General features: G+C 34.5%; 3 gene segments (V, D, J or C); all 3 read left to right on the top strand.

Moving 5' to 3' along the window:
* Nucleotides 1-157: 157 nt before the first annotated feature.
* Nucleotides 158-764, top strand: LOC122147035. The segment is given in 2 exon segments: nucleotides 158-244; nucleotides 346-764. Coding segments are annotated over 2 exon segments (489 nt in total).
* A 2185-nt stretch (nucleotides 765-2949) lies between these two features.
* LOC122146986 lies at nucleotides 2950-3617 on the top strand. The segment is given in 2 exon segments: nucleotides 2950-3064; nucleotides 3276-3617. Coding segments are annotated over 2 exon segments (357 nt in total).
* A 3993-nt stretch (nucleotides 3618-7610) lies between these two features.
* On the top strand, nucleotides 7611-8256 carry LOC109100175. The segment is given in 2 exon segments: nucleotides 7611-7712; nucleotides 7874-8256. Coding segments are annotated over 2 exon segments (426 nt in total).
* Nucleotides 8257-13339: the final 5083 nt, after the last annotated feature.

The raw sequence follows: 13339 nt of genomic DNA, 5'->3' as shown, positions 1-13339 counted from the left end.
ACCCTTGAAAAATTTCCTCTTTTTAGGACCTACAGTACAAGTCTCAGAGCAATGCAGATGTTGTGTGACAAGCAGTCAAGAGCAAATGTACTTCCTGTTTTTGTATCCACCCCCTGATATTTAAAGATCAACCACTCAAGAAACGCACCACATTAAGACTTATCTGATGTGATCATGGAAAGACTCCAAATGCTCAGTCAACAAATCGGAAAATATCTACTGCTGTTTTTACTTACAGCATCAGGTACAATCCACAAGTCTAATACATTTGTATGATTATTCAGATCTTTAAATATATACACCTTAATAGTGAAACTGTACCTTATTAAAAACATTTCCTTCCAGGTGTTATCTGTCAAGATTGGATTCGACCAATGGACCAGAGGACCAGTGTTTCCAGTACAGAAGGAGAATCTGTAACACTGGAATGTTCATATGACACAAGCAGCAGCTATGTTTTCCTTTATTGGTACAGGCAGTTTTCTAACACACAGCCAGAATATATACTGCGTAAAGGTGGACGATCAGAGACATATGAGGATATACCAGACCCCAAACGATTTGGAACAACTACGTCCCAGAAATCCACTTCACTGACCATTAAAAGTGTAACTCTGTCAGATTCAGCTCTCTATTACTGTGCTCTAAGAGTAACAGCCCAGTGTTACAAAGTGCCTGAGAGGCTTTACAAAAACTCACTCAGAAAATTTGCTTTGAACAGCGAGTTATCAAATGAATATCAAACCAAATTTGTGTCTTCATAAACCACAGAGTCAAATTGAAGGATATGGCAACACCTGCAGCAAATAAATAAACAACTGCATATAGCCTTCAGTAAACGAGAGCTGATGTAAACTGGTTAATTTTAGTGATTAAATAATTAGTAAGCTTTATACATTAGCAGCACAGCTCTTTAGTATGGATTATTAACAGGACATTTATATTAAGTAACTTACATTTTAGACACAATATTGCCAGTTGTTTTTGCTCTTTTGCTCTGCCAACTCAAATAGTTTCAACTGCGTCTCCCAGCAACACACAGTTAGGGGTGTTTGTGTTTTTGAACAATTCAACTGAGTGAATGATTCAGTCATATAAACAGACTCACTCATAAAAACATTCACTTGGTTAATTCCTGAATAAATCTGAGCTTTTGAATGAATGAATCTAAAGAATGAATGATTCAGTAAAGACATGTTTCATTCCTGAATGAATTAGCATTTTAAACTAATCAGTTGAAAGAATCATTTAATGACTCACTCAAAGAAAGTCCAGTCACTTGTCGTCACCTGTTGGTTCTGCGTTTGGATAACAGTACTGCATTGATACTGCATTGTGATGTGGTACTTCATGATGGGATGAGCCAATCAGACACTAACTGTAATGCCCTTTGCATTTATAAGGAGCTGTGCAAAAACTACTTGGTATAATCACTGTGAATATTGAAAATGACCACATCACTTTTCATCTGTCACACATTTCTGGCAGGTACAAACACACTATTACTTTAGCATCAACCAAACAGTTTAGCATGTCTTTGCTTAAACATTCATTGATATTTTTACAGAAATCACTTTCTGTGCTCATATTGCACCAAAGACAAAAACTGTCATCAGTAAAGTCGAGGATCTGTAACTCTCACATACTTGTTTGAATTAAGTAGCTCTCATCTTTTGGTAGGCTGATCACAAGACAGGCACCTGAGTAATATTCTCAGCAGCAGGAGATGCAGTTACACCCAGTAGTGGTTTTTGGTACGGGCTAGGTATGATCTTACATGTTGGGGCGGGTTGTGGTTTTTGGTACGGGCGAACAGGGCAGCCACCCGGGGCGGCATTTTGGTTTTCTATTATCTTTTATTTCACTGTGCGGGGAATTGGCAAATTGGAGCCCTTTCTTGCTGAGAAGGTGCCGTGCGCAGAAGCTGTGTGAGAAGGGGAAAGGGGAGCGGGGCGCAGCGCTGGGGACAGTTCACCTCTGGGTCTCGCCCAAATGGAACGGACAAGGTCCACTTTATAGAGCAATACTCTAATTGAATTAGTGGGCTAAAGTCAGTCCCACCTCGACTTTCTTTCAAATGACGTACATTTCATTCATAATATTATAAATACAGGCCTATAGTTCATGCACATTTTTGTTTGTCTGAATTGTTTGAAATGGCTAATAAAAATAGGTAATACAAAACGTTTATGTGGTCACAGAGGTAAACTGGTTTAGTCTTGACTTCTGGTCGTGAGTGACAGTGTTGGGGTGATGGGAAATCTGTTGATTGTTGAATGCCAAATAAACACAGAGATGGACAGGAAAAGGTCAAAGTCATCAGACGCCCAATTTAGAAAAAAAGAAAAGAAGAATAGGATGAATGCGCAAAAGATAACGGTATGCAACTATGTTCTCTCTGTATGATTATTACGGTATCCATGTCATGAATGAAGGGCTAATGTTAATTGGTGGGTATAACTCTTGTTAGCCTTTTTGCTATGATGCTTGCTTTGCTTATACAACAATATTTCGGTTTTAACTCAACAAACACGAGATTTAATTTCACCTTAATATTGTGCTTTGCAACAAAACTGTTACAAGTTCAGTTATTATTTATTTCTGATTTTGGTTTGAGAAATATAATATTTAAATGCTAAATTTTTGTTAAAAATTGATAAATTATTAATCCCATTGTTTTTGCCTATACGTTTAATTTCGTCATTTTTTTTTTTTTTTTACAACTGAGTCCTAGTGTCCACTACAGAGGACATAGTTTTTAAAATGTTCTAATGAAGGATTTCCAGAAAGCTCTGGAAAAGTAATACGGACTTCAGATGAGTGCCTGTCAGGAAAACTGAAATCCCCTCTTCCAGAGCTAAAGACTCTGCACTGTATTTTTGCGCTCTGCAGACCACGGTGACAGGAAATTAAATTTTACTGTAGCTTGAGGTTTAATGGTTGATATATGTTTTCACTCTCAGGAGGAGCTTCAAGCAGCTGTAAAAATCTCAAGTGCCATCATAGATGCACTATTTCAGCATGATGCTACTCACCACAATTATCCTGCTCTGTGCTGTTGGGAGTGAGTATAACTTAATATTACATAAAAGTCAAGTATATTTTTTTATTTTTACTATGGTGTCTTAATAATATACCATATTTGAATATAATTACACTGTAAACTTCCTAAATGACTTCCTAAATGGCTTAATTAAATTAAATTAAATTATAAAATTTGTTATAGTTCAGAGTCTATCTTTACAATATCTAATTATCTTTATCCAAATTTTCAGGTGGAAGGTTTGAGAGTCCCATTACATCAGACCAAACTGAGGTCTTTGATGAGGAGGGTGCCAATATAACTTTGTCCTGTAGCTACTCAACTGCAATTAGTTTGTATTGGTACCGCCAATATCCAAGATCAGTTCCTGAAAATCTTTTATTAATTTTGCAAACCTCTGGACGGGTCCAGAGCGCAGAGAATCTGGATTCTCGGGTTTCTGCAAGACTGAATGAAAAGAAAAACCGTGTGGATCTGATCATCTCCTCTGTCAAAGTGACAGATTCTGCTCTGTACTACTGTGCTCTGTAACCCACAGTGACAGGAAACCTTTACGCACTGTACAAAAACTTGCCTATAAAAACATGTTCTCCTGGACACCTACCCTGTAAACTTCCTTCAACAAGTTAAGATACTGTAACAACTAAACAGTGTAACAGCCCTAATAAGAAAAATATATATATCATTATAAAAAAGGAAAATATCATGACCTATCTTTTTGACTTTAATAGAATTAATCTGCCATCTAGTCGTCCTTTAGGCTCAGTAGACTGGCTGGATTATTTGTGAAATATTTATAGTGAAAATTTTATATAGCACTATTATCTACTCAAAAAGTAGTGTTTTTTTTTCTTTCTTTTTTTTCTAATAATAAACTGGGAATATAAGTACACAAGTTTTCTTTTGTCTGTTATTTTTGCATGTACATGTATATTTAATAATAATACATCTAAAACTGTTCTGGATTAACACAATTCATTTCCCTTTAAACTGAAAATTAAAATTAAAACTTTGTCATAGATTAAAATTTCTGTCTTTTGTCTTACCTTTTTGAAATGATCCTAACCTAAAAGAACAGAGGCCAGTGACACAATACAAACCGTTGCAGTTGATTTTGATGTTTTGTTTTGCTGTATAGACAGCACTTTAAACTATAAAATGTTCTCAAGCTGGTAAACATACAGTACATACAGTGGATTTTTTAGTCAGTGAGCTGCATTAATTTACATAACATTTATTTAGACTATTGTAGATCACAAGAACATCAGTTTATGAGTTTGTAACAGCCCCTCGAAGTCTATAGCATCTGTGACACCTGCCAGAGACATCACTGCATTGTGATTGGCTGTTGAAAACACTGGCTGGGAGCTTCAGTTGTCTGTACAGAGGCTGTTATGATAGTTCTGCAAAAGCTCAGTGAGGAAAACATCATTTTAAACAATGGGCTTCTGTTTGCTACTAGTTTTAATGACATTCATTGGTAAAATTTCAGTTCTATAGATGAATTTCCTTTCTTTACACATTAACGGTGCATATCTGATGCTAACCCTATGCTATCGTTTAGATGCTTTTCAACTTTAGCAGGAGGAAATGCATGTACACCATACAAAAACCTTCTCAGAGCTAAACGGAGAAGAAAATGGTTTAAATCAAACTATGGGACCAAAGAGTCTGCACACATGCCACAAGGAGGCAGCACTTTTTTTTACCACACTCAACAACATCACAAGCATGCACATATGTTGACATGTGACAAGTGGTACTAGACTGCTCAGAAAAATAGCAACACCTTATGTTAAAGGAGTGTGAACAGAGGCATAGCTGATCAGTAAATTCAGGATGAGGAGATCAGTGTTATTAATTCTCATAGCTGCATCAGGTAGGCTATTTTTGTAAATTTATATAAATTTTTTATATGAATGTATAATATCTAAATTTAAAAAACAGATTCTATATTTATGTAAGTCTTCACATACCACTTTTTACTTCCTTTCCAGTTGCTCTTGGTGATCGCATTCAACCAGATCAAGCTGTTATTATTAGAGATGAAACTGACCGGGTGACACTGAGTTGCTCGTATGAAACAAGCAGTGAATATGTTGATCTTCATTGGTATAGACAGTATCCTAACAGTGAGCCACAGTACATACTGTGGAAAAGTGCACGACAAAATAGTGGGAGTAATATACCAGATCCTCATTTTGAATCTTCTACAAGCAGAACATCCACTGAACTGATTATTAAAGCAGCTACTCTGAAAGATTCAGCTCTATATTACTGTGCTCTTTTAGAAGACCCAGTGATACAAAGTTTCTGAGAAGCTTTACAAAAACACACATACTTTCAACTCAAAATCATCAAATTATCTGCCAAAACCATTACTGTATGTGGGAACACCTGCAACTGATACAGCAGCCAAAACCAAGAGATTCATAGATTTAACAAAGCAGCATTGTGAAGTGTACACAGAAGTGTTGAAATGCAGAACATGTATATATACAGATATTGCTGTATAATATCTGGATTATTAACCCCAATATACATAAAAAAATCCATGTAATTACTCAGAAAGATACATTTACTATAAATGTATATATACATTTATATAACATAAATCCAAACAGTTAAAATGGTTAAAATAATTGTTATTAGCATTAGATATTAAAACCATACTTTCAAATATTTAGAATCTGTCACCAAATTTAGCTACATTATGTGAATTTTATTCTAGTTTTGGTGATGGGTTTTGAGATAAGTCTGATTCTGTTGTATAATAAAATATAATATTCAATTTAATATTTCTTATGTTGATATGTTCTGTAAATAATTTAGAGGCTTTTTTTTTTTTTTTTTTTTTTTTTTTTGAAAACTGGACCCCCAACTCTAGACCTAAAACATTTGTTTGGGGTCAGTAGGAGGGGCTTCAGTGTTCTGAAACCATCTAAGCCGGAGGTCAACCAAAATACAAAACCATAACAAAAAATATTACACTTACAAATACTAATTTCTCTTTTTCAGCTGGCCGCTGTGGAGATGTCATCACTCCTGTCCAAACTGAGGTGCATGAGAAGAGTGGGGATAAAATAACACTGTCTTGTAACTACTCCCCAGCCCTTTCTTTGTACTGGTATCATCAATACCAGTACAAATACTGATCCAAGATCAGTTCCAGATTCCCTTGTTCTGATAAAACAGCGGGGAGTCTGAAACCATGCAGCCTGGAATGTCCATAAAATTAAATGAAAAGAAAACCTCTGTGGATCTGCAGATCTCCCCTGCAAAAGTAACAGATTTGGCAGTTTACTACAGTGCATTGAAGCCCACAGTGAAACCCAGCAGCACCGTACATAAAATTAATTATGTCTTGTGTAAGAAAGTTAAATTAATTAATGATATATTTAATAAATAAAAAAGATGCATTGTATTGAATCTACAAGTTTCACATCTATTCTGATTCACACAGTAATTATACTGTTCAGGACATTATTATTATTATTAATGTACTGTATTCATTATTTAGTGTTGAAACTACTGTATGGCTAACCAATCAAAGTAAATGAACTGCCATTATTTTATTAGATTAAAATGAGGTAGAGAATAATTTTTTAGAAGACGATGTATTATTATTAAAGAGAGTAAAATTATGTTCTTAAAAAAAAAATCATTGTTTATTTCTCTCCCTGTGAAAAGGGTGAGTAAAGGTTAACGGGTAAATAAATCTGACAATGAAATTCATATACATAAGAAGAGATTATACAAAATTACGAGGTTTTCCTGTGAGATTTCATTTTTGGGGTTTTTGATTTTGTTACTTTGATTTCAATTTGACAAGGAAAAGATTTTATTTTTTTTTTTTTGTTGAATTAATATCTTATTTAAATCTGCAGAATTTAGTCACCAATGACTTTAGTGCATAGCTCTTTAGAATTATACTGTAGGTGAAGACTAATTTTTGCATGTGCAGTTTTTTTTTTTTTTTTTTTTTTTAAAAGTCTGTTTTTTTTTTTTTTTTTTTTTACATTTATTTTTATTGCAGTATATTGCATGTCTTTTAATTATATAAAGAGTGGATCAGGACTGGAATTTCTGCTCCTTGTCGTTGAGTCACCCAAGTAAAATGTAGTATATGCAGATCCCCCTATTCCTAGACTGGAAGGTGAAATGAGTATGAAAGATGCATTTCAGAGATTGGAATGAAAAAAAAAATATTGATAAACCATTAATTACTAAAGCATGAACTAATCTGTGATCTAATCACTTGTACTTTACCTCCTTAAGTTTGTTGTCAAAAGTTGCCATTTTGATATGATGCCAAATGTTATGATGATAAATCTACCAGCCTCTACCTTTTCTCATATGAAAAACTACATATTAATAATCAAGATGGGTTTTCACATGTACACTCTCCGGAAGAAAAAAAAGGTACAAAAGTCCTTACTGGGTCAGTATACTTTTAAAAGTTTTTATATGTATACCTTAGGCACTAATATGTACCTTCAAGGTTCTAATGTGCACCTTTTTTTTATGTAAACAAAATCACAGAGAGATAATGTGGGTGGGGCTTCAAGATACTGGGTTGGCATACATCTCTTATATGACTTCAATCAGTTCTTCAGCAAAGCAAAAATGACTTCTCTTTTTTACTTGCTTGTAATTTTAGCCATACAGGGTAAGTAGGTTTCATTTAATTTAATTTAAATTCTTAAATAAATACATCTACAAAAAAATAGTATTTATGTAAATTACTTTATAAAAAATTTAATTTTTTCATAACTTTTTACTGTAGACAATGGCTGAACATTCTATGCATTTTTTATGCTCTATTTGCAGGTAAATCTTTTGCCCAGTCAATAGAACCATTGCAGACCACAGAACGTGCCACTGAGAGAGAGACAGTCATTCTTTCATGCAAATATGATAGCCAAGCACGTAATTTACAGTGGTATCGACAATATCCTGGATCCAGACCTGAATTTCTGCTTCTTGTTTATGAATCAAACAGCGTACTACATGCAGAACCCCCTTTCCCAAGACTGAATGCCAGCGTGAACAAGGAGGGGAAGCGGGTTTATCTGGAGATCTCCTCTGTTGCAGTCACAGATTCAGCTCTGTACTACTGTGCTCTGGAGCCCACAGTGACAGGAAACACAAGAACACTGTACAAAAACCTCTATGGGAAGTCCTTATCATTTAATGGTAAGTGTCCTGTATGACAATAATATAATTAAAATCATACATGTGTCCTTAAAACTTTCTAATAGCATTGGTTTACCTTCACTTTGACAATATGCTTAAAGATTTAAAAAGATTTATGGTCAGTTTTATTCAATATTTGAATACATTATAATATATAACATAATATATTTTATATATGTGTGTTATATTTTTATCTTATACAGTGTGTGTGTGTGTGTGTGTGTGTGTGTGTGTGTGTGTGTGTGTGTTGTTTTTTGAAGGAAAACATTTTTTTCAATATTGAAAAAAAAAAAAAACATAAATTTGCAAAGGCCTGTCGCCAAAGCTCTGGCATTACAGAATTCAGTTTAAACAGTATATTGTGTCCACATTCATCATTTTTTTTTTTTTTTTCATTTTATTCTCATATCATGCAGATCATGTGCACATCCAATGTGGGCTCGGCAGGAAACACATAAAACACCGTACAAAAAACTGTGAAGTGAAAAAAAAAATCTGGCAACAAACTACCTGAATCTCCATGCTTCTTTCCGGGAGTTCATACGCAGCCGTCTCCCATGATTTACGATAAGCTTGCAGATTGAACAGAACATGAATTGAAATTCAAACAATGACTCTTATTCTTTTGTCATAAAGCGTGATTGTAACATAAAAAATCATTGGATATTTCAATGAGTAAACAAATATGGATCTTTAACACAATGCCTTTCAAAAGGGATTTTCCAGTTTAGGTTCAAATTCCATATGTATAATGGATAAGAGAAAGATAAAATATAATGTACTTGTGATGGATCACCATTTTCTTTAAGTTTTTGCCAATTTAATCATTTATCTCAACAGTTATCTCACTATTTTTTTTTTTTTAACAGCCCTGTGGTGTAACAAATGAAATTTAAAAGTGGCAAATATGCCATGCCTCCCACTTAATATGGGTCATAAACACTGCATGCATAATTATGCCTTATTAAAGAGTTTTAGAACAGTATGGGCTGCATGTCCCCAATCCACTGGATGTGTTATATTCCCAAGTATACCATGGTCAAACTCCAGCTTTGTGTTTCACATGTTACATCAAATGATGTATTTTTTCCAGTTGATGGAAAAGATTTCCATAATATAACGTTGAATTGCTAACGGTTCTGTTGAAAAATAGGTCAACATTGTAAATTCTTGTTTGCATCCAAATGGTGGAATATTTTGTACAGTCCATGTATGTGCATAAAACAGAAGTCTTTGCCAGATTAAACAGTTGCTGGAGGCTTAAATTTTACCCCTGTTAAACTCAAAAGACTGGGATAAAAAACAACAGAATCTAATGTCAAAAACACTGTCTGCCCTCAGTCCAACTAGTATTAATAATTTGGGGAAAATAATTAGTAAAACAGTAACAAAAATGTACAGCAGATTATTTATTTTTATTTATTTATTTATTTTGCAGTGGGAATAAAGAAATGACAATTTTTCCCCCGATTTCTAAAACCGCAGCAAGGATCCCCAAACCCCTTTGGGGGGGACTTGTGAGAAGGTTACAACCCCGAAGGGAGTCCATGTTTTTTTCCCCTCTCATTTAGTATATATCTCCCATAGTCAAAATGATTTTTTTTTCCTTAATGTTTTGGGGCCCCCTAACAGGTATGCAAATTTTTTATTTACATTTTTTTCATATATTAATTTTTCTAGGAGACTATTACCCCTTTTAAAAACATATCAACGAACCCGATACAGTTTAAATGAAGGTGCACATTATTACTGTTTTTTCTGTTGTTATATTTTCCCCCAAAAAGTGTTTTTTTTCGAAAGCAAAAAACACCCCCCTTTACTGAAAGCATCTTTTGAAAGGGGGAAAAGGGGCTCTTTCAGGGAACTCCCCCGGGAAATAACATCAGGTTTTCATGGGGACAGACCAGTATCCCCAAAACCCGCCCCCAGAAATTTTTCTTGGCCCAAAAATTTTTTAAAGTTTGGGGGCCAGAGCAAAAGGGGGCCGTCATGTTGCTAAAACCAAAAGGACAAAAAACATCTGAACCCCGGGGGATCTCCGGGAAAACCAAAAGTGGGAGATGCGCAATATACACGGGCCCTGGTGGGCCCCCCGTAACAGGAAACCCCCTTTAACACGTAAATAAAACCTTTGGGTTTAGGAGGGGAAAAAAAAGAAAAAAGAAGAAAGAAAGAAAAAAAGAAAGAAAGAAAAAAGAAAGAAAGAAAGAAAGAAAAAAAGAAAAAGAAAAAAAGAAAAAAAGAAACCAATAACATAAAAGGCATGATAGCTGTGAAAGAGGACGATGTCAATTTCTTTCAGGTCTTTGTTTTTGAATTTTAAATTTTTATGCTTTAAATCAAGGTTCAAAGAGCGCAGACGACATCCACACCATACAGTGATTATCAGTTTGCTGATGGGGTGAGAGTGTGCCCATTTAGCTACACTGGTTCTGTTCAAGGTCTCAATGGTATCGGCAATAGGCAGGTTCACCACCCAAAGTTCTCAAATGGATTATTGCGGTTACTTTAAAAGCTGATCCCCAGTTGCGGAATCTAATCCATCACAGAATACACAGGGAGTAAGTGAGGCCACAGTACATACTGTGGAAAAGTGCACGGACCAAATTAGTGGAGTACTATCCAGATCTCATTTTGAATCTTGGTCTACAAGCAGAGAACACCCACTGAAACTGAATTATTAAAGCAGCCTTACTTCTGACAGATTCAGATCTCTTTTACTGTGCTCTTTTTTTGCAAGACCCAGTGATACAAAGTTTCTGAGAAGCTTTACAATAACAACACACCGACTTTCAACTCAAAAGCAGCAAATATCTGTTCCCAAACCATTACTGTCTGTGGGAAACACCTGCAACTGATACAGAGCCAAAACCAAGAGCTTCATATATTTTTTCACAAACGCGGCAATTGTGCAGTGTACAACAGAAAGCTGGGAAAATGCAGAACATGTATATATCCAGATATTGCTGTATATAATATCTGGATTAGGTAACTTAACCGCCAAGATACATAACAAACATCCATATAAATTACTCAGAAAGATACATTTACCTCTAAAGTGTCTATATACATTTCTATAACATAAATCCAAACGTTAAAATGGTTATAAAATAATTGTTTATTTAGCATTAGATATTAAAACCATATCTTTCAATATTTAGAATCTGTCCACCAAATTTAGCTACTTATGTGAATTTTATTCTAGTTTTGGTGATGGGTTTTGAGATAAGTCTGATTCTGTTGTATAATAAAATATAATATTCAATTTAATATTTCTTATGTTGATATGTTCTGTAAATAATTTGAGAGGCTGTTTTTTTTTTTTTTTTTTTTTTTTTTTTTGAAAGAACTGGACCCCCAACTCTAGACCTAAAACATTTGTTTGGGGTCAGTAGGAGGGGCTTCAGTGTTCTGAAACCATCTAAGCCGGAGGGTCACAACCAAAATACAAAACCATAACAAAAAGATATTACACTTTACAAATACTAATTTCGCTCTTTTTCAGCTGGCCGCTGTGGAGATGTCATCACTCCTGTCCAAACTGAGGTGCATGGGAAGAGTGGGGATAAAATAACACTGTCTTGTAACTACTCCCCAGCCCTTTCTTTGTACTGGTATCATCAATATCCAAGATCAGCTCCAGATTTCCTTGTTCTGATAAAACAGCGGGGAGTCTGAAACCATGCAGCCTGGAATGTCCCTGAAATTAAATGAAAAGAAAACCTCTGTGGATCTGCCGATCTCCTCTGAAAAAGTAACAGATTTGGCAGTTTACTACAGTGCATTGAAGCCCACAGTGAAACCCAGCAGCACCGTACAAAAACTTAAATCTGCCGTAACAAAGCACGTTAAAGTACTGAACAATATACTAAAACCATAAAAACACTGCATCCTCATGAATCTACAAGTTTCACATCTATTCTGATTCACACAGTAATTATACTGTTCAGGACATTATTATTATTATTAATGTACTGTATTCATTATTTAGTGTTGAACTACTGTATGGCTAACCAATCAAAGTAAATGAACTGCCATTATTTTATTAGATTAAAATGAGGTAGAGAATAATTTTTTAGAAGACGATGTATTATTATTAAAGAGAGTAAAATTATGTTCTTAAAAAAAAAATCATTGTTTATTTCAGAAAAACGGGATCCCTGTGAAAAAGGGTGAGTAAAGGTTAACGGGTAAATAAATCTGACAAATGAATTCCCTATCTCATATACATAAGAAGAGATTATAACAACAATACGCAAAATATTACACATTTTCATAGGATTCACATCATATCAAATTCATATGAAATCACCACCTTGTAAAATTGCTCAATTTTTTGATGCATGCAATTAATATCTAAATCCCCACTGCAGAATTTAGTCACCAATGACTTTAGTGCATAGCTCTTTAGAATTATACTGTAGGTGAAGACTAATTTTTGCATGTGCAGTTATTTTTTTTATTTTTTTTACATTTATTTTTTGTTTTTTTTTTTTTTTTACAAAATATATCGCAGTATATTGCATGTCTTTTAATTATATAAAGAGTGGATCAGGACTGGAATTTCTGCTCCTTGTCGTTGAGTCACCCAAGTAAAATTGTAGTATATGCAGATCCCCCTATTCCTAGACTGGAAGGGGAAATGAGTATGAAAGATGCATTTCAGAGATTGGAATGAAAAAAAAAAATATTGATAAACCATTAATTACTAAAGCATGAACTAATCTGTGATCTAATCACTTGTACTTTACCTCCTTAAGTTTGTTGTCAAAAGTTGCCATTTTGATATGATGCCAAATGTTATGATGATAAATCTACCAGCCTCTACCTTTTCTCATATGAAAAACTACATATTAATAATCAAGATGGGTTTTCACATGTACACTCTCCGGAAGAAAAAAAAGGTACAAAAGTCCTTACTGGGTCAGTATACTTTTAAAAGTTTTTATATGTATACCTTAGGCACTAATATGTACCTTCAAGGTTCTAATGGTGGCACCTCTTTTTTTTATGTAAACAAAATCACAGAGAGATAATGTGGGTGGGGCTTCAAGATACTGGGTTGGCATACATCTCTTATATGACTTCAGTTCTTCAGTT

The sequence above is a fragment of the Cyprinus carpio genome, chromosome A2 (genome assembly GCF_018340385.1).
Source record: "Cyprinus carpio isolate SPL01 chromosome A2, ASM1834038v1, whole genome shotgun sequence".
NCBI classification, from domain to species: domain Eukaryota; kingdom Metazoa; phylum Chordata; class Actinopteri; order Cypriniformes; family Cyprinidae; genus Cyprinus; species Cyprinus carpio.
This window is presented reverse-complemented; position numbering and strand designations above follow the sequence as displayed.